The sequence below is a fragment of the Petromyzon marinus genome, chromosome 60, assembly GCF_048934315.1.
Source record: "Petromyzon marinus isolate PM22_M1 ecotype Great Lakes invasive population chromosome 60, UKy_Petmar_22M1.pri1.0, whole genome shotgun sequence".
Taxonomy (NCBI): Eukaryota; Metazoa; Chordata; class Hyperoartia; order Petromyzontiformes; family Petromyzontidae; genus Petromyzon; species Petromyzon marinus.
The window spans coordinates 5,235,123-5,256,737 of NC_133726.1; the positions used below are offsets into that span (position 1 = coordinate 5,235,123).

The 21,615-nt window shown below is 51.8% G+C and overlaps 1 protein-coding gene across 1 annotated transcript in view; it reads right to left on the minus strand.

Annotated features, from left to right (window-relative positions):
* LOC116955558 (zDHHC palmitoyltransferase 14) overlaps window positions 1-21,615 on the minus strand; it is an 80,199-nt gene that overhangs the window by 26,291 nt on the left and 32,293 nt on the right. Inside the window, exons 2-4 of the mRNA XM_076053210.1 lie at window positions 4,217-4,389; window positions 2,702-2,860; window positions 1,355-1,492 (exon numbers count right to left, since the gene is read on the minus strand). Coding sequence (XP_075909325.1) covers window positions 1,355-1,492; window positions 2,702-2,860; window positions 4,217-4,389 — 470 coding nt within the window. The remainder of the gene's footprint in view (window positions 1-1,354; window positions 1,493-2,701; window positions 2,861-4,216; window positions 4,390-21,615) is intronic.

Sequence of the window (21,615 nt, forward strand, 5' to 3'; positions counted from 1 at the left end):
CAATTGCGTCTCGCTGTTTGGAACGAGAGCTCGTGTTCGGTTCGCCCCACGGTCAAGAGGCGCCACACGGTGGCTCGGAGATGTTAACTACCTCGCCTGGTGTGCAGGAGGTCGTGGGTTCGATCCCGACCCTGACGCCTGCTGTATATTTTGAGTTTGCGTGTCTCTCTCTCCACGTGGTGAGATGTTAACTACCTCGCCTGGTATCCTGGAGGTCGTGGGTTCGATCCCGACCCCTGACGCCTGCAGTATATTTGGAATTTGCGTGTCTTTCTCTCTACCCGTGGTGAGATGTTAACTACCTCGCCTGGTATCCAGGAGGTCGTGGGTTCGATCCCGACCCCTGACGCCTGCAGTATATTTGGAATTTGCCTGTTCTCGTGGTCGCGTGGATTTTTCTCCGGGACTTCCAGTTTTTTCCCTCGACATTTAGAAATATGCATTTAAGAGTATCAGAATCAGGATCTTCATTTATACTAGAGGAATCCGATGAGCTATAAAGCTCTTTTTTATAGATGGTCAGGCTGCTATAAATACTCCTATAAGCCACTACATTGAGCTATAATTTGTGGCTAGGTGCATTAAGCAAAGGAGTTATAGAACTCAGTGGGCCTTACCTGGTAAAATAAAAAAAATAGTCTTAGTTCAGTTTTAATAGTTAAATTCAGCTGTCCATAACGTGCTGCGTTTTATCTGCCCGGCGCTTCGCTCGTTATTGCTAGTCTCAAGGCGCTAAAGCTAGCCTGGGCATTGCCCAGTAAGCGTCCTTCACTAGCCTCTCCACCTTGCTACGACCACATGGTCACGGGCGCGACATCGAGCGCCCGCCCGCCCCCCTGTCCCCCCCCCGTAAGTGAATCCTGGGCGTCAATCCAGTCAATAAGCAAATCTATCATCGGCAACCGTGAACATATTCCAGGAAACCGGGACGGCAGCGGGCGTTTAGGCAGCGAAGCACGCGTCTGGAAATTAAGCGGGCGGGGGAGGGGCATCCCGTGGCATCGTTTATCGATTTTTTTTGTTGTTGTTGTTGTTGTTGTCGTCGTCCCAGCAAGAGTGCGGGCAACGTTAGAAAACCACCGAAGGCTACGGCTACTCCCGATCGTCATTGCTACGATGGGAGGCCTGCGAGGGGCCCAAGTGCTTCCAGCGCGTAACCCTCTTTGGGTGGGGGGGCGTTTCGCCGCGACGGGTTACGCCGTTCAACGACCCGAGTTTCCCCCAGCCGATGTTGGCAAGTTGGCTTCGAGCAAGGGGCGACCAAAGGATCGTGTAAATGAATAATGAGCCGCGTGCGAGCGCACGGTGTTTGGTGGTGGGTGGGGGGGGGGGGGTGGTGGTGGTTGCCACTCACGCAGGGCTATGTGCACGATGATGAACGCGAAGATGTAGACAGTGAGAAGCGACAGGGAGAGGACGAACATGTAGAAGAATCTGTAGTTCCTCTTGCCGACGCAGTTGCCCACCCAGGGGCAGTGGTGGTCAAAGTGCTCTGCGTACGAACCGCACCGCACGCGGGAGACACACACACACACAGAGCGCACGAGCAACAACATCAACAACCATCACCACCGGCGGTGCGATCGTTAAGACTGTTCACTGACATTTACATCACCAGGCAGACACCGATTACGAGGCATCAAGTCTGCATTGTCCTCGAAACCGATTGGCCAACACCAGAGACAGCCTTCTCTCTATCGTGGCTTTGTGTCCCACCGGTGCTGTAGACCAAAGGACGCCAAGAGGCGAACACAAGGACAATGCGTAAGCTTTAATAGTTCACGTAAATGCAGACTTGATGCCTTGTAAAAGGTGTCTATTGGGTCTCTGCACGTCTTAACACCTCCTGTATTATAAGCATCCTCCTATTTTTTATCATTTTCACACTGGCAATAACGGGTCCCACAAATACATCCACATCATTCCTTGTGTGTGCGCATGCACAACAACAGCCGCCATTCGCCACTAAGTGGTGGTGACGTCCCCACGACGCCTGTGCCAGGCCATGTGCATGCACACACACACACACACATAAACATCAAAGATACCCTGCAAAGCCTCAACAGACTGCTGGGAAAGTGATGTTAGCGAGTGCCTATTAAGTCCGGCACGCCACAGCAAGCAATTGGGGTGGGTCGGCGGCAACACGACAGGCCGCCTTTGTCTCTCCAGTGCCGACGTTTACACGCCGGAGGCAGCTAGCGCCAATTTAACGCTCAAGTCAATCTACAGCGAGGCCGAGGACCGGTGCAGATATTCGTCAACGAAACTAAACTATTTTTTTTATTTTATCAGGCAAGGCCCACCTCTGTGCTAATGCAGCTTTTTTTCAGAAGTGACCTGGCTATCACAAATGATGGCTCAACGAAGTTCATCACCGTCATCATCATCATGTGAAAATTTGTAGCAGCCAAATACTGTAAACGAGTGGTGATGTTGATCCTAAATGTGGAGGGGAAAAAGCGGAGGACCCAGGAGAAAAGTCCACGCGATCACGGCGGAAAGAGAAAGAGACGCGCAAATTCCAAATACACAGCAGGCGTCAGGGTCAAACCCACGGACTCCTGTATACCGGGCGAGGGAGATAACATCTCGTCATGCTGGCGTTTCGAACGCTAACCGCTGTGTCACGGCTCGCTCTGCCCCACCCTCCCCTAACCCCCACCCCCATCACACGGCACACACACAGCCCAGCACTCACCCACGCAGTTGTCGCAGAGGCTACAGTGGGAGGCTCTCGGTGGGCGGAATATCTTGCACGTGAGGCAGTACTTGAGCTTCACGTTCTGCCCGTTGATTTTCACCTCCTTCATGCGCGGGGGCGGCCGGTAGTTGTTCGCGTTGCCGCCGTTCGCCACCTCTGCGGGGGTGGGGGGGGGTAGGGGTGGCGGGGAGGAGGGGGGGGGCGGGGGCATGGCGGGCACGGGGTTGAAGGGGGGCAGAGATCGATGGGTTGAACCACGCCGCCGAGCAGAAGGGGACAGTGCCGTGGATCACCATCAAGGGGGGGGGGGGGGGGGGGCATTCCGCCCGTAGACCGAGGCGGCACGAGATTGGGCGCGCCAGTGGCACGAGTCGAGATTTTCCTTCCCGAGCGCGTTCGGTCCCCCAGGGCTCCCAGCGGCGTTGCGCAATTCTTGCTCGCCATCGCTGTTCCACCCCCCCCCCCCCCCCCCAGGGCGAAGGCGCGCCACCCCTCCGCCGCCCGGAGGGGTGGCGCCGTGACGAAGGAGGAGAGCCCCCCCCCCTCTCGCGCAACGGCTGCGGTTGCTGTAAGCGACTCGACTGTGTCCGAGCCGGGAAATCGGACAGATTCATCGAAACGCATGCTCGCAGCTTGCAAAAAACGAGCCAGAGCTAAAAACTGAAAACACATTCGCAGATGCCGATACGCGAGCGGATACTCGGATCGTAAATGTTGCGGCTGGGCTTTCCAACACACGACCGGTGTTGCTGTAACTAGTAAGGAATTGGCCGCGTTCTGTTTACGTGACAAACCTTACTAGTTGGCTGTGTCGGGTGGTGGCAGATGATATTTAGCGACACGTTTGTATATTTACGTGATCGAACCCCAAAAAAGCCTGTATTATTGATGATATTGATCGCGAAAGCCTACGCACTTGCCAATTAAACACTTGAAGGCAAACAACGAGTGTGGAAAAGCGTCACGTAATCCACGTATTTGCACGATTCATTAAGACTTGTGATGATGATGACGTTCACATAATGTCGATCGGTGATTACGATTAAAAACTAAACTATTTACATTTCAGCTGTGTAGCTGTTTTTTTAAAAGCTTAAAAGCTTATCACGAGGAAATGTATAGCAGCCAAGTCTAAAACGCGTGATGCTTTTTTTTTTATTTTACTAGGCAAGGCCCACAGAGCTGTGGAGGAAAAAACCGGAGGATCCAGAGAAAAAAATCCACACGACCACGGGGACAGAGACACACAAACTCCAAATATACAGGAGCAGGCGTCCCCGGGTCAGGATCGACACCCACGACCTCCTGTATACCGGGCGAGGTAGTTAACATCTCACAAAGCCAACCGTGACCCGCAGAGAACTCGGCGTCCCTCCGTTCCCTCGGCATGCCGAGCTGCCGTAACCCCGCTGGTGGTTTGCCGGCAATGATCGCCATGAACTTGAATCACGGGGGGGGGGGTGGTTGGGGGGGGGGGTGGGAGGATTGGGGGTAGGGGGGGGGGGGTTTTACCGTCCGAGCCGAGGATCTGCTTCTCCAGGTCGGCCGCTTCGTCAGCGGCCGCGCGGGGCAGAACGCCGGGGTCGCTGAAACTCGTGCGCAGGAGGCTGCACATGACGAAGATGAAGAGAGCCGCGCCGACCGCCGGCACCGCGGGGTTCAGGTTCTCCGCCAAGAACGGGCAACTGCCGGGCAGACGGACGGACGGACGGACGGAGGGGCCACGGTTATATCTCGGTAAGAGGCTCTTTTCAGCGAAGATGCAGCGTGAGAGATCGTGTGGTGCCACGATTCAAAATGTTATCCGCACCATCCAAAGCGATGCTGCCAGACTTTTTGAGAGCACGCCACCCCGATTGCTTCTAACCCCCCCCACCCCCCCCGCTGACTTCCAAAACCAACCCCAGATCAATATCAAGATCGCACTCACGGTCTTTCAGATTCCTTCCCATGAACTCACCCTTGCCTACCGCTACCCTCTCATCTCACTCGACTCCCCTCCACGCGCTCTCCCCGCTCCAGCAACCAAGGAGTTCTATCGAAGCCCCCACCACCCAACCATCTCTCATTGGGAGGCCGCTCATTCTCCTCTGCTGCCCCCAGAGGCTGAAACTCCCCTTCCCGCAAGCCCACCGCAACTGTCGACTCCCTGCCCCCATTCAGGTCGAGGCTCACGAATCTCCCCCCGTCTTCTCTACGTCCGCGACCGACTGCCTCTCAACACAAAGGAAACATTCCCACTCCCACCCCCACCCCCCACCCGTGTCGGGACGGCGCCCGGAGACGCGGTCGGATCGAGACACCGTTATATTGAATTGCGTTGAGCTGCAGTCGCAACGATGCACGCACGGGCTCGCAGGCTCGCGTGAAGACCCACAGGTCGCACCCGAGACCCGAAGCCTCTCTCTGTAAAATAATCACGTCCACGGTTCTGCAGATTTCCCCTCGCGCACAGACGCAACGTAGATCACAAAAACTGGCACCTTTTATTGTACCGTTCCAGATATCGTGTGCGCAGTTATTAACAACTCATGAACTTCTAAAAAAATCGTTACTTTTTAATTATATCTATTTCATTTTAATACAACATGTTTACGTTCGTGGTTCATTAATTATTTCCCTCTACAATGCCCTAAGTGATGGATCCACGTTGGCGTGGTGCAGCGTTGGTTCACATCCGCCGAGTTTGTACTTTTTAAGAAGGGACTGACAGAAAAAAATCACTACCATCTCACAGAGCCCACCGTGGAAATGGCAACGCCAAATCTCAAGGGCTCATCTTTAGTTGTTTTAATATTTATCAAGAGCCCGTGGCTCGTTTCGGCCCGGTGGTAGGCGCAGCGTGTTGCAGGGCTTCGAGGTTCGAATGCGGCAGGCAGCCCTGGTCAATACCAGCTGTAGCAACCCCTTTTGGCTCGGCCAACGAAAAACAGACGGTCACCGCATCGCACGGCGCTTTCAGACGCGCTTCTTGCGGCCGTCTGGAACGCTTCTTCCTCCCAATATTAGTAATACACTGGGAGCTATGCCACTTTGAAACCATCATCATCTAGATTGACAAACTCATTCATTTTTTGAACGGCTTTTTACGTTTTCCATTGCTGTCCTTCCCCAGCGCCTCCTGACAAAGCACGTTAGCCTACTTACCGTGCGAAAAAACAAATTGAACGTACTACCTACGTACGTATGCACTCGTGCAATTCCACATCATCCGCTTTGCGGTGGACGTCATAAAAATACCCGTGACATCAACCCGAAAAGAGACGCTTAACGTTTTTTTTTAAATCACGTTAAGAAACGGACTCGATTGGGATCGGCACGCAGCGACCGACGGCCGCACTCGACTAGTGGAGGGGGGGCGGCGGGGGGGGGGGGGGGGGGCCCTGGCCAGCAGTTGGCGCGAGCGGGCAAGTCCGTGCTCGCCACGGCGCAAATAAAAAAACGACGCGTTAGAGCGGGGACGAAATTCACTGACCAGATATGGTCCCCCTCGTTTCTCTCACACTGGGGCCGCGAGAGCATTTACAAATCGGCGATAAACACTATTTCGGGCACAGGAAGGGGGGAGCCCCACCTTCCTTTGCCCGAAATAGCCCCCCCCACACACCCCCCCCCCACACCCCCCGTGGGGTTATCGAAGCACCGAGAATCTGGCTGTGATTTAAACGAGACACAAAGAGAGGAGGGCATGCGCCTCCGTGTTTATGACACGTGATGCATTTTTCGAGTTCCTGAAAGCGAATGCACGGGGGCGGTCCATCCGTCCTTCCGTCCATCCATCCAGTCCCGTCCTTCCGTCCATTTGTTCCATCCGTCCATCCCGTCCTTCCTTCCATCCTTCCTTCTGTCCTGTCCGTCCATCCCATCCTTCCTTCTGTCCTGTCCGTCCGTCTCATCCTTCCTTCCGTACTTCCTTCTGTCCTGTCCGTCCATCCCATCCTTCCTTCCGTCCTTCCCGTCAGTCCCGCCCTTCCGTCAGTCCGTCAGTCCCGCCCTTCTATCCGTCCCGTCTGTCCGACCCCGCAAGCCACGAACAACGCCGCCGTGTCAAACGGAGTGACGACACCCCAAGACAAACAAGCCGCCGGGCTTGGGGAAACGGGTTGGATCGCGACACGTGGCTTTTTTGTGACAGGTCATTCTTAAGGACGTGAAATGCGCCAAGTCTTCGAAATAAACTGCCGTACGTACGCACGTGGGCTTGCGTTTACATTCAGTTTAACACGTAGGCTTTAAACACACTTATGTTTGTTAATAATCCTATCAATAACCTAACCGCTAATGGATATACATTGTAGTTTATATTAATGCATTAATCCCTCCCACCCCCTGGCCTTCACACCTGATTGGCTCACAAGTGAAGACATCATGTGTATCCCCCGCTCTATTCAAGACCGAAACAGGAGGAGGGTTTCTCCACAACTCTGTGGCCGTCACCCGATGATGCTGGCTGTTGTTGTAATTACTGGCGAAACGTCACGGTACTCGATCTGTAAATGTTGTAGTGGGGTTTACGCTTCAAACACACAACCGGTGTGCTGTACTAGTAACGAATTGGCACGTTTTGTTCACGTGACAAACCTGACTAATTGGCTGTGTCGGATGTTGGCGGATTTAACGACACATTTGTGTTTACGCGATTCTAACCCCAACAAAAAAATAACTATTATGAAGTTTACATGAAATGTAAAAAGAATACTCATTAATACGTTGGCAGTGGTGCACAAGTGCCATGAATAAAAAAAACAACTCGTTCGCCAATAACAACACCACGTGTTTGTGTGTGTGGCCCTAACACGGAAAAGTATATCATTGGCCTTCTTTATGGCCTTGTCTCACCGGTGTCAGATCAGAGAACGACGCCAAAAGGCGAACAGCACAAAGACAATGCCACACGTGTCAGAGCATTTACAGCTCTGGGTGTCGCAGCTACATCATGGGACACCTGTTTTGCCAGTATCAAAGTATGAAAAATAAGAAGAGGTTTCACCCTTTTTCTGGCATTAAAACAGGAGTTGTGTTAAGATGTTCAAACACCGAATAGAAACCTTTAGCAAGGAAGTCTCCTTTAACCACGCGGTATTTGTAGTGAACATGCAAACAAAACATGCTCTGATAATATAATAGATGGCATTGTCTTTGAAACTCATTTGCCTACACCAGAGACAGCCTTCTCTCTTTAAGGCCTTGTCTCATCAGTGTCAGACCAGAGAACGCCAAAAGGCACACATCACAAAAACAATGCCACACGTGTCAGAGCAGTTGGCGACGTTTGGGGCAGTTGAGTGATGCAAAGACGACAACATATGTAAGATATACGAAGAACACAGAATTAGATGAACATACGCAAGATAGAGAAATCATAATTGATTGTAAATAAAAAATATTTTATTATTCGCCTTATTTTATTGGAATTAGTGCAGTCATTGATATTGCTGTTATCAGTTTTTATTTCGCCGAGATTGTATCTGTACTTGTGAGAGTAGTTTAAAAATTACGTACGGCACTTTGAGATATTTCAATGTGAACGTGCTTTAACGAAATTGAGGTAGTTATTATTATTATGCCTTGCCCCAGGACCCATCGGGGGCAAGAAGGGGCGACTGCCGATGGTAGGAGGATGAACCAAGGAGTGGCAGCCAAGGGAGGGAACGTCGACCGCAGAGATAAATTGATTAAGTTAGCTCATCGAGCGGGTGCCAGACGGATTGCGCCATCGGCTAGACCGTACGAGACGGTCGACGGCCAGGGGCGAGGGCTTCGTCAAGCAGTGGATAAGTCACGGCCGACCAGAGACGTCCCCGACGAATCGGGGCGACTGACCGGCGTGGCGAGGCACGGTCAAACATCTCGCACTCGGCCGACGCGTCTTTCATCACCCAGCAGCGCCGCCATCAGAGTTAAGATCCACCGCCCACCGCGTTACGGACCACCCAGGGCTCGCTCGGTTGTGCTGGCGTCGGCTCTAAACATAGCCGCGCGTGCCGCGGCGAGTCGAACCATTCGGCGCAAGAAGAGAGACACGGCGGCGGTGCAAGTAGAAACTCACCCACCAGCCAAACCCCCGCAGGCAGGCGCACTCAATTACCCTAATTATTACGTCGTATCAGATGCACCGTGCGCGTGGAGCCCCCGCGTGTGCGTGGAGTAAGTCGGTGACCCGAGTTTGATTCCCGCTCACGGCCACCAACACCGGTGACGATTATCCGAATCGGTTCTGGGCCTCATCCCCTAGGTCGACGCAGCCTCAAATGAGTACCCGGTGCGGTGTGTAGTAAACATCGCCACTGGGGGAGACGGAGGCGGCTGGGCGTGGTGCTGGCCACCCACACCCTCGTGTGCTGTGCCGGCCTTCATAAGTGCTACTCGCTAACAGCACTTGCCCCTACAGTGTATTGAGGCTAGACGGGGGTTCTTTGTCTTTGTGCAAGTCGGGCGTGGTGCTGGCCACTCAACCTTCTCTCGCGCGCGTGCCGGCCTTCATAGGTGTTCGCTAACAGCTCTTGCCCCAACAGTCCGTAAAGGCAATAAACGGGGGCTCTCTTTGCGAGTGCCTGTCTCATTTGTTACCGTCTGTGCAATGAGTCTCGTTTGTGCCGTCTCATTCGTACACTTCCACCTCATTGTTGTCCGACTCTTACCGTCTGTGCTGTGTCTCACTTCTGCTGGACGTAACCACGTGTACCGCGCGTTCCGCGCGTTCCGCGCGTTCCACGCGTACCCTCTCTTCGGCGCTGCGCGTTTCCAATGAACGTCTGATTTGCGTTTGTCCGTCTCGCCTGAACCGCCCCGGCGTCAATCGCATTCTTCACCTTCTCGTGTACTGCTGCCCATCATCTCATCTGTGCGGGCGTGGTGCTGGCCACCCACCCCCCGCCCATCGCGTGCCACAGTGCCGGCCTTCATACGTGCTGCTGCTGCTGCTACACGAGGGGAGGGGAAGGAGTCTTGATCTAGTTTGTGCCGCCTTGTCTGTACCATCTCATGGACACACCCATCCGTATTGGCTGTTGCTTGTACCGTCTCGTCCGAAAATACCGGCGAGGATCCGCCGGTATTTTCAGCGTCGTCTCTACTTTCTCTAAATTGTTATTTGAGCCTGAAGAAAACATAATCACATCAAATTCGGATGCATTGCGAATCGATTTTCAAGGATGGTAATGCGGGCATCACGAGGATGAGAATTGATTTTTGTTTTGTATCCATGAATAATCACAGGCCTACAAAACGCTATAAAATGACAGTGGCTGCAACAAAAAAACAGACGTGGCACATTCTCCTGCAGCTCAAAGCGTCTCTGCTCTCACGAGCCCTCGCCTCGGGGCGACTCATCTCCCAGGTGGAAATTCCACGTGCCCATGGCCAAGGCAGTTTATCAATCGGACAACCATGGTTGACTTTGCAATGATGATGGTGGGCTGAGTCAGAGGGGCGGGGTGGTGGGGGGGCGCGTGGGGGGCCATTGCACCCCTCCCCCCCACACAAAACATTTGTAATGATATTTAGCAGAGAAAATATATCGTATTGTTTTTTATTTATTATTATGAATGACTGCACCCCCATTTGAAACGTTGGAATTATAGGAAACCCCCACCACCACCACGTGCCCCTCCCCCCGCCCCTACCTGATGTCTTCAGACTGAACATGGAGGCCACCCAAAGCCCGCGCCCCCCCCCCCGCCATAGCTGCGGGGCCCCCCCAAAGCGCAGGGCCCGGGGCCATATCACCGAGTACAGCTCTGACCCCCCCGCCCCACCCTGAGCCCCATCGCCCCTGCACCCCCACCACCACTCTCCCAACTCAACGTGGAAACCTTTTAGAATCTAGATCCACCCCCAGCCGAGCAAACCCCGGACTGGGGATATAGACTCGTGACCTTAATAGTCTACGGAGAGTTCAAGCGCTCTGACCCCAGCACCGCACGGACGGGTGCGACGTGACTGCACCGCGCCAACGCCGCCGGCGTCTTCCAAGCGGGTGGGCTGTACCCGGTGACCACGTGACGTGGCACACACACGTGACCCCAGGCGCTTGATGCAGCACCAAGGCACCACAGACAAACATTCATGCCCACTGTTGCCACCAAACCACGCTCCCTGCCTGCAGCTCCCAACTCAATCTCACCATCTCTGGCACGTTAAAAAAAATAACAACCCCATTTTCCTTTTTTTCTTTCTCTCCCCATTTTATCATTTCAACCAACACGCTAGGGTCTGGGTGGTTCAAGCGAACCACAACGAACAATGATCTGCCGACTCGAGTGCTCTGACACGTGGCCATTACGAACCCCTAAAAACCACAAGGCAGAGCCATGCAGCCCTGGAGAACCCTCTTAGGGGTCTGGGTGACTAACCTAACCCTGATCATGGGGCGGGCTGAAGCCCTGGATTCGAACTCAGGTTGTTAAAGCTGGTGCTGTCTCAGCGTTTACCCCCCCAGTGCTTATTACCTTTTTTACGAGACGCCCATCCACCACCTCATCACTCACCACTTTATTACAATCTATCATCCAACCTTATGGGGGGGGGGGGGGGTTGTTTTTTATTCTCACACTTTTTCCTTTCACCGTGGCTCCGAGTCGGATTTTACAAAACAGTCAGCAGATTTGTCCATTACCGTATTCGCTTTCACCTCCACTCGCAGAGCCTTATTGATCGTTACCGCTGTGGCTCACAAGGAACCGGGTATTTTTAGGCAGCATTGGGGCAAAAAATCTGGGCGGGCAGTGGCGCCGAGGTCACGGCACACGCCTGGAGGGTCGATAAAATAGCTACCACTTTCGTGGAAAGATTACTTGGATGATCTTTGCCGCTATATAAATTTCCACGCGATGAGCCACTTTGTTGAGCCTTCATTCGTGGCCAGGTCGCCACGTAAAACGAGCTACGCAGATCTCGGTGGGGCTTACCGGGCAAAAATAAAAAAAAAAATATTGAATCATTTCATAGTTTTAACAATTAGTCACTGCCAGCTGAAGGTCTTCCTCCCCCGACTGCCACCCTTCCCTGCGCCCCCGCCCCCCTGCCCGCCCCCCTACCCCCGCGTCGCACGCGCCGCTGCAGGAGCGGTCGTGCCTTACCCGCGGAAGGCGCGCGGGAATTCCGCGGCACCTGGCAGCGATTGGGAGCCCGCTCCACGGCGCGGCCAAAGGAGGCCCTCGCCGAGGGTGCCGACGGCGAAAATCAGCCAGAAATAAAAGCAAAATAAACGCGCGCCTCTCCCACGCGCCTCCCGGGGCACCGGTGGCCAAAGATGAACCCAGGAAGGCCGGCGTCACCGATCGGCAAGAGGCACAACCGTGACGCCAACACGGCACCCTGCCGCCACATGCAACGTACAAAGATCCCCCCGAGTAGCTTTAACAGATTCGTGGCACAAGTGCTGTTATAGCAAGCACCTATGAAGGCCGGCAGGGTACACGAGAGGGTGGTGTGGACAGCACCACGCCCGACCACCTATGTCCACCCAATGCTAATGTTTGCACGCTGCAACACGTGCTCATTTGAGGCCGAGTCGACCTAAGGGACGGGCCGGGACCGGCTGCGGATATTCATCACTGGTGTCAGTGGCCTTGAGTGGGAATCGAAACTCGAGTCACCGGGTTTGTAGCACAGTGCGCTAACCGCTGCACCACCCCTCCCCCCCCAAGTACAAGCACGCACGGAGGGAGACAAACGAGCTCGGATTAGAGACGCTATAAATATTTACACGCACGCTTGCCACCATGCCTCCAAACCACCATGCCCATGTTAAATACCTCGTTTGGTATACAGGGGTCATGGGTTCCATCCAGACACCGACGCCTGTGTGTTTCGGAGTAGTTTGTATGTCCTCTCCCGAGGTCGCGTGGATTTTTCCTCCGGGTCCTCCGGTTTTTGCCTCCACGTTGAGAATCAACATCACGTGCTTAGAGTATTTTATTTATCTGCCGTAAATTTCCACGTAGGCCAATTATAAGTGGCCTATCATTCGTGGCCAAGTCGCTTCTGAACAGGAACGATACAGTTCGTTCGGTTGGCCTTAACCGGGTAAAATAAAATAAAAATATTTTAGTTTAGATGTTTGTTCGGCAGTTGAGAAGCATTCGACGATTTGTTAAACTGGTGTCGACCATTGAGCTCACGACACACACATCGAAGTGTAACGAGCACGGTGAGCCATATCAAAATTATTGTATTTTATATCGCGTCATTCGTGCTAATTGCGTCCCACCAACGCCGACCCGTTTTTTTCCGGACCGGAAACGAGCGCCAACGCATCACAGTTGCTCATACCCCTCTTTAGAGCCATCCCGAAGCACAGGTGGGGCAATTCCTCATTTCTATGACGGGAGCGCAAGTGCCTCTTCCCTCCGTCAGAAGAGCCAACGTTGGCTTCCGCACAAAGTGTTCCTTTATTCTGCAGACACTCGGAGCGGATGCTGGTCTGGGTCATCCACCAACCAGAATTTGAAACCGCGATATTCTCACTTCGAGCCGCATGCTGGAACGCGAAGCCGCCTGAAAACTCGCTTCTGTCGAACCGCTTCGTTTGTTGACGTCCTTCCCCCACACCGCCGATGAGCACGGTTGGCTGCATACGACGCGAGATAAGTTCAACATACGTACTTACATACAGTGAGGGAAAAAAGTATTTGATCCCCTGCTGATTTTTTACGTTTGCCCACTGACGAAGAAATGATCAGTCTATAATTTTAATGGTAGGTTTATGTGAACAGTGAGAGACAGAATAAAAAGAAAAAAATCCAGAAAAAGCATGTCAAAAATGTTATGAATTGATTTGCATTTTAATGAGGGAAATAAGTATTTGACCCCTCTGCAAAACATGACTTAGTACTTGGTGGCAAAACCCTTGTAGGCAATCACAGAGGTCAGACGTTTCTTGTAGTTGGCCACCAGGTTTGCACAGATCTCAGGAGGGATTTTGTCCCACTCCTCTTTGCAGATCTTCTCCAAGTCATTAAAGGTTTCGAGGGTGACGTTTGGCAACTCGAACCTTCAGCTCCCTCCACAGATTTTCTATGGGATTAAGGTCTGGAGACTGGCTAGGCCACTCCAGGACCTTAATGTGCTTCTTCTTGAGCCACTCCTTTGTTGCCTTGGCCCTGTGTTTTGGATCATTGTCATGCAGGAATACTCATCCACGACCCATTTTCAATGCCCTGGCTGAGGGAAGGAGGTTCTCACCAAAGATTTGACAGTACATGGCCCCGTCCATCGTCCCTTTGATGCGGTGAAGTTGTCCTGTCCCCTTAGCAGAAAAACACCCCCAAAGCATAATGTTTCCACCTCCATGTTTGATGGTGGGGATGGTGTTCTTGGGGTCATAGGCAGCATTCCTCCTCCTCCAAACACGGCGAGTTGAGTTGATGCCAAAGAGCTCCATTTCGGTCTCATCTGACCACAACACTTTCACCCAATTGTCCTCTGAATCATTCAGATGTTCATTGGCAAACTTCAGACGGGCATGTATATGTGCTTTCTTGAGCAGGGGGACCTTGCGGGCGCTGCAGGATTTCAGTCCTTCACGGCGTAGTGTGTTACCAATTGTTTTCTTGGTGACTATGGTCCCAGCTGCCTTGAGATCATTGACAAGATCCTCCCGTGTAGTTCTGGGCTGATTCCTCACCGTTCTCATGATCATTGCAACTCCACGAGGTGAGATCTTGCATGGAGCCCCAGGCCGAGGAAGATTGACAGTTCGTTTGTGTTTTCTTCCATTTACGAATAATCGCACCAACTGTTGTCACCTTCTCACCAAGCTGCTTGGCAATGGTCTTGTAGCCCATTCCAGCCTTGTGTAGGTCTACAATCTTGTCTCTGACATCCTTGGAGAGCTCTTTGGCCTTGGCCATGGTGGAGAGTTTGGAATCTGATTGATTGATTGCTTCTGTGGACAGGTGTCTTTTATACAGGTAACAAGCTGAGATTAGGAGCACTCCCTTTAAGAGTGTGCTCCTAATCTCAGCTCGTTACCTGTATAAAAGACACCTGGGAGCCAGAAATCTTTCTGATTGAGAGGGGGTCAAATAATGATTTCCCTCATTAAAATGCAAATCAATTTATACCATTTTTGAAATGCGTTTTTCTGGATTTTTTGGTTGTTATTCTGTCTCTCACTGTTCAAATAAACCTACCATTAAAATTATAGACTGATCATTTTTTTGTCAGTAGGCAAACGTACAAAATCAGCAGGGGATCAAATACTTTTTTCCCCTCACTGTACCTGGAAGGGTCCCATTTGTGATTTATGGAAGTAATACCATGCGAACGTTAAGCTTCAGGAGGCATGCGCACGTACAATTCGTAATTTTAGGCTTAAATTAAAAGAGGTGCTATTTTCAGGTTGAGTATAAATTACCCGAATGAAGCGGACAAAAGGAAAGAGCGGTCTCTCGAACACGGGTCAGCTTCACTATTTTTTCTTTTGTTTCCGCCGCACGTTCGCTCTTGCATAATGTCCACGCCGCCATCGTCGTCTTTAAAAACAGAAAATCGCATTTGTTCTAAGCAATCTCTTCTCACCGAGCAATTAAGCCAAAACGCTCCGTGGCTCTGGGTCCTTTGACCATCGCCGCATCGCAACGACGCTTCCGGACGCGCTTCCGCGACCGTCTGGAACGCTCTCCCCCTTCCGATGTTCGGAAGCCACTGGGGGGGGGAGCTGTGCACTTTTAAATCATCGTCATCTAAATTTTGATTTAAAGCTTTCGTGACTGCAGTAATTCATATTCTTAGCTCTTTCGGTAAAGTCACGTTGAAGGGAAACAATAAAATAATAAAATATATATAACAATAAAAAAATTCTCACGACGTTTCGACCATAACACAAACGGTCGTCATCAGGTGTGTCGGTTTGCATGATCCCTCCAGGGTTAATGCAAACCGACACACCTGATGACGACCATTTGTGTTATGGTCGAAATGTCGTGAGATTTTTTTATTGTTTTATATATATTTTATTATTTTATTGTTTCCCTTCAACGTGACTTTACCGAAAGAGCTAACAATACATCGTCATCTAGATTGACAAACTCATTTCTTTAGAACTGCTTTTCGTGTTTAGTTTGTTGTCCTACCCCCCCCCCCGCCCGCACCTCCGATTAGCGCGGTTGGCTATGGAGGGTGCGAATTCAAGTTCAACGCACATCACACGCACGCCCAAGAAGCGTGGAACGAATCCATATTTTAGCACAAGGTTAGCTCAGTCCATGATCCGCTCCAGGGTTGATAAAATTCCTATTGCTTTTTTTTGGACATCAGGAGTGGTTGTGCTATGCGTAGATCGATGCCTGCCATGGTAATGTGGAATTTACACCTTTTGGGCAAAAGGCGGCCAGAGGCTAAGTGAACCTGCTTTGAGCTTCAGCATCCCGCCTCTTGCCCACTTCGCCCCTTCGGCAGCCATGAGTTCAGCAGGTCACGAGTTCGGTGGGGTGAAGTGTGGGTACTCCCGCTGGTTCCAAGTCATCCGGCCGGGCCAGAGGCCTACCGAGTACCCTGGCATTGGGCACTCCGATGCCAGAGCGATCGCGGAAACTGACGCAACAACCTCCTCGCCAAAGGATAACCGGAAATGTATTTATATTTCTACATCTATTTAGAAGATAAAGTCATCTCGGCTGCCTGAAGTTGAAAGGCAAACGCAAAAAGGGATTATTTTCATTTTTTTCGTCTTTTTTTTTTTAAACGCATTCTTTCATAATAAAGAATGGTAAAAAAAAAAAATCTGCGGTGGTGGGGGGGGTGTGGTAGGATGGTGGGGGGGGGTTAACAAAGCAGCACAAAAGAACAAAACAGGAAATTCCTGGAACGTGCAATTTACAAAAGTGTTTCTTCAGAAGGACGGAGGAGGAGGGTGAGGAGGAGGAGCGGTGCAGGGGGAGGGAAGGGGGGGGGATTTGCAGGGCAGACGAACGGAGGACGAGAGAACTCGAGTTGGTTTCCAGGGCAGCCAGGTATCACGATACGCGCTCCCCTCCCCCCCCCGGTACGCTAAACCGTTTAGCCACGGACTTTCTGTCTCCCAACGTTTTCATCTCGGGCCTTGCACCCCCCCCCCCACCCCCTGTCCTTCCATGCCCTGACCCAATTCCCCCGCTCTCTCTAGGGGGGGGGCGCCGAATTACATGGCTTCTGAAGGCTCTCTCACAGTACACGCATCGGATTGTTTGCGTTGTGTGTGTTTTTTTTTACGTTTCGTCTTTCACCCCGCACCCACCACACCCCACCCGCCTGCCCCACACCCCCAGCCCCCCCCCCCCCTCCTGCACGTCATTTCAGCGTCACGTCGCACGACCGAGGATCCGTTTGAATGTCACGGAGCAGTGTTTGAACCCCCTTTTCATTTTATTTCTACTTCAAAAGGCATATCTGTAATAATGTTGTAATTGCCAAGAAATCACCGGAAAAAGCAGGAAGCACTTATTCTTGGTTCTTTCGGTAAAGTCACCACGTAGAAGGGAAACAATAAAATAAAAATATAAAACAATAAAATTATCACGACGTTTCGACTGCAACACAAGCAATCATCATCAGGTGTGAAAACCACAGCAAGAATTTTTTTTTTTAAAAATTCAATTTTTCTTGCTGTGGTTTTCACACCTGATGATGATTGCTTGCGTTGCAGTCGAAACGTCGTGAGAATTTTATTGTTTCCTATTTTTATTATTTTATTGTTTCCCTTCTACATGGTGACTTTACCGAAAGAACCAAGAAGATGAATCCCTGCAGTCACGAAAGCTTTAAATCAGGAAGCACTTCTTCACAATCCTGCCAAATTGCCTGACGAAGCTGTTTTGTTGTAATCAACAGCGAAACGTCACAGTGCTCAATTGTGAATCTTGTGGGTTTACTCGCCATCACACCGATGTGCTGAAGTACTAATCGGCACGTTTTGTTCACGTGACAACCTTACTCGTGCGGCTGTGTAGGGGTGGTGGTCGTGGGATAACGACACATTTACATGATCGAACCCACGACATCCTGCACACCAGGCGAGGTAGTCAACATCTCGCCACCGCGGCGCCATATATATGTCACCTTATGGCAAAAAATGCACCGAATGAAAACGGTCCTCTCTTTTGCACACATCGGTATAATCGGCTCACGGCTCTGCAAATTCGCGAGAATCATCAACTGCATCTGCAGAACGCGTGCATTCTGCGAGCGCCGGGTAGAGAGGACTTCTCCCACAGGGCATACCGATCGATCCGTTTTCCATACGGCCTTGCAGAGAGAGTGTGATGGAGCGTCTGTCGCTACAATGCCGGGCTCTTCGCGCTGAAGGACTGAGAGCCCCCGTCCGTCAACGCAGCCCAACGGAGTGGCAATATTTCACGTCAAATTACCAATGCGACTCGGGATCTGTGAAGGAGCTGCCTTGCGAGTGGTGGACAAAGTTCAGGGTGGGGGGAGGGGGGCAGTGGCGGGGGGTGGAGCAGAGGAACTGGGGGGGGGGGGGTTAAACGCAGCCGATCATCCCTCGAGGGTCCAAAAAAATGAGTGGCAGCCCTGTTAGAGAAATCAACGGTGGGGTCGGCACGATTGATAAACCGGTCCCCCACCATTGGAAAGTGGAATATTTAGATTGTTATTCTACCAGGTTAAGCCCCCACTGAGCTATATAGCTCTTTTTCAGAAATGACCTGGCTATCACAAATGATAGCTGTACGAAGTGGATTATGACGTCGAAATTTTATAGCGGACAAATACTGGTAAACGCGTGATGCTGATTCTCAATGTGGAGGGAGAAACCGGAGGACCTGGATAAAAAGCCACGTGGACCACGAGGAGAGAGATGCAAACTCCAAACATACAGCAGGAGTCAGGGTCGGGATCGAACCCACGACCTCCTGTATACCGGGCGAGGTAGTTAACATCACGGCCAAGCGCTTGGGACGTTTCAAAGTCAGTACGGACGACCGCCATCGATTTCCTACCGATCGCGCCATCGGCATCGCGGCGCGGGACGAAGGATCCAGGGATCTCTGACGCGGCGCTTGTGACCCTTTGTGAAGGAGAGGACGGCCGCCACACTCAGGCGGACGTCACAGAGCCCCTTTTGAGAGCTCTTCGACGAACCTCCGGACCTACGCGGTAGCGACGCGGCTCTTTCCGCAAACGTCTCGCCACCCAGGGGGAGCGTACGGTTCGTCGTCACAGCAGTCAGAATTGGAATTTTAGCCAAATGAAGTGCTAATAGAAATTCATTGCGATGGCTTTTTTTGTGCAGTCATTGGTGACCGGGCAGAGGTCATCAACTCACCACGCTTGCGAACCCTGTTTAACAAACAACTCCGTAAATGCAAGACTCTTATGGGTCTCCTCTATGCTAGTCTAAGGAGTCTATGGATCTGTGTGTGAAGCTCTGGATCTCTCTATCTACGATATGTCTCTCTGCAAGCCATTGGTGACCGGCTGACACCAACAATTCACTTCACTTGGAAATCCGGTTTGGTTTGGTATTGTTCAATTTATCACGGGCCGCAACCCAGCATCAGAATCAGAACCATTATTTGTACTGGAGGAGGAATCCGATGAGTTATAAAGCTCTTTTTCACAGAGGTGTCCAGTAGGGGGCACGGAGTCAGAACGTTTCAACAACAAGCGATACAAAAACACGACAGGAATGCAAAGTATAGGAAAGGTTAAAAAAGAACTAACTTAAAAAAAATGTTTTCAACCTAGGATCCTCGTCGGTGCCAAGCTCAGCGCTTCGACCACGAAGCCAGCCAAGCAGCCCCCCGCCCCGCCTCGAGTAAGCGGTACCTATTTAACCCCCCCCCCCCCGCCTCAGCCCTCCCCGGACACCGGACGACAGAGAGCGGCTGATTAAATAATGAGCGGTCGTTACCTTTGGCACCGCGCTGGTAACCGTAATGCAATATTTAACAGTCGGCACGTAACGTTTGAAACGGTAGCGTGACCTTGCGACCTGGCCGCCCCCCCCCCCAGACCCCCCCCAACCCGCCCCCCCTCTGCCGCGTTATCGACCAACACGGAGCAGGCATCAGTGTGCCGATGGCAAATCGAAACGGTGGGAGCTCCGAGCAATGGGAGCTGATTGTAACAAACAAAAAAAACACGCGCGCACACACACAGACAGACACACACATAATAAATACAAAGATCCCCCATACAGCCTTCAACAGACTGTTTGGGGCAAGTGCTGATAGAGAGCAGCTGTGAAGGCCGACATGGCACACGAGGGATAGGGTGGTCAACACCACACCCGGCCGCCTTTGTCTCCCTCGTGGCGATGTTTACACACCGCACCAGGTACCAATTTGAGGCCGAGTCGACCTAAGGGAGGCCCAGGACCGGTTCTGGTAATCGTCACAGGTGTTGGCCGTGAAGCAGAAATCGAACTCCGGTCGCCGGGTTCGTAGCGCAGCTCGCCAACCGCTACACTCCCGCTCCCCGCTCACACGCGCATGCACGCACGGTTGGCTACGTACGGTGCGAAAGAAGTTAAACGTACACACGTACAGATTTACTCCAATGGGATTGCACGTGGCAACATCGCCCCTCTCTACTGCAAAAGAAGAACGTGACAGAAGCCTCCTGACAAATGAGTCCTGAGACTCGGTGAGGTTTTGCTGGGTGAAACAGAGAGGACTTGCACAACCAGCGGAATAGCCACAGCGGTAACCGGCGACATGCGGCTCGCTCTAAAAGGGCGTCGGCAGGGGGGCTGTGGGTCTTTGTTTACGCGGAGGAAGAGGGGGCGGCGGTCGTGGTGGTTCTCAGTGGTGAACCCGGATATGAAGGAGGACCGTGGAGTGGACTTGGAGATGATGGCGCAGGCCAGGAATGAGTTAACAACGAAAACAAAGGAATGCAGGGCGCACCCCATGCTGGAGGACAAATGCCAGGCATATGAAGACGAAGGATGATGATGACGACGACGACGACGAACAATCGGTAATTCTCTGCTCAGCGCCTTGGTTAAGGCTCCATATCGGTGTTGTTCACGAATTTTCAGAGGGGGGAGAGGCCACTTCCGCCGATAAGACATCATCAGTGTGAGGAGGGCCGCGCCACACGTTTGAAACCACTGGGGGTTTTGACAGCAGCATGACGATGATGATGATGATGAGGGGGCTGTTCTCACTTGTCGTGTGATTGTCAGGAACGTCAGGGGCCTCACTAAAGGCCACCAGGGGCCGCCAGTGGCCCGCGAGGGCCTTGCAATGACAAAGGCTGCTACAGTGGGGGAAAAAAGCATTTGATTCCCTGCTGATTTTGTACGTTTGACCACTGACGAAGAAATGATCAGTCTATAATTTTAATGGTAGGTTTATTTGAACAGTGAGAGACAGAATAACAACGACAAAATCCAGAAAAATGCATGTCGAAAATGTTACAAATTGATTTGCATTTTAATGAGGGAAATGAGTATTTGACCCCCTCTCAATCAGAAAGATTTCTGTCTCCCAATCTCAGCTTGTTACCTGTATAAAAGACACCTGTCCACAGAAGCAATCAATCAATCAGATTCCAAACTCTCCACCATGGCCAAGACCAAAGAGCTCTCCAAGGATGTCAGGGACAAGATTGTAGACCTATACAAGGCTGGAATGGGCTACAAGACCATTGACAAGCAGCTTGGTGAGAAGGTGACAACAGTTGGTGCGATTATTCGCAAATGGAAGAACCACAAAAGAACTGGCAATCTCCCTCGGCCTGGGGCTCCATGCAAGATCTCACCTCGTGGAGTTGCAATGATCATGAGAACGGTGAGGAATCAGCCCAGAACTACACGGGAGGATCTTGTCAATGATCTCAAGGCAGATGGGACCATAGTCACCACTTCTGCCGCTTGCGTTGGGCAGAGGGGCTCGGGCACAATGATCAAAATGCTCACGTTCGATCGCGATGCTGCGTGTGGCCTTAAGAGATAAAACATA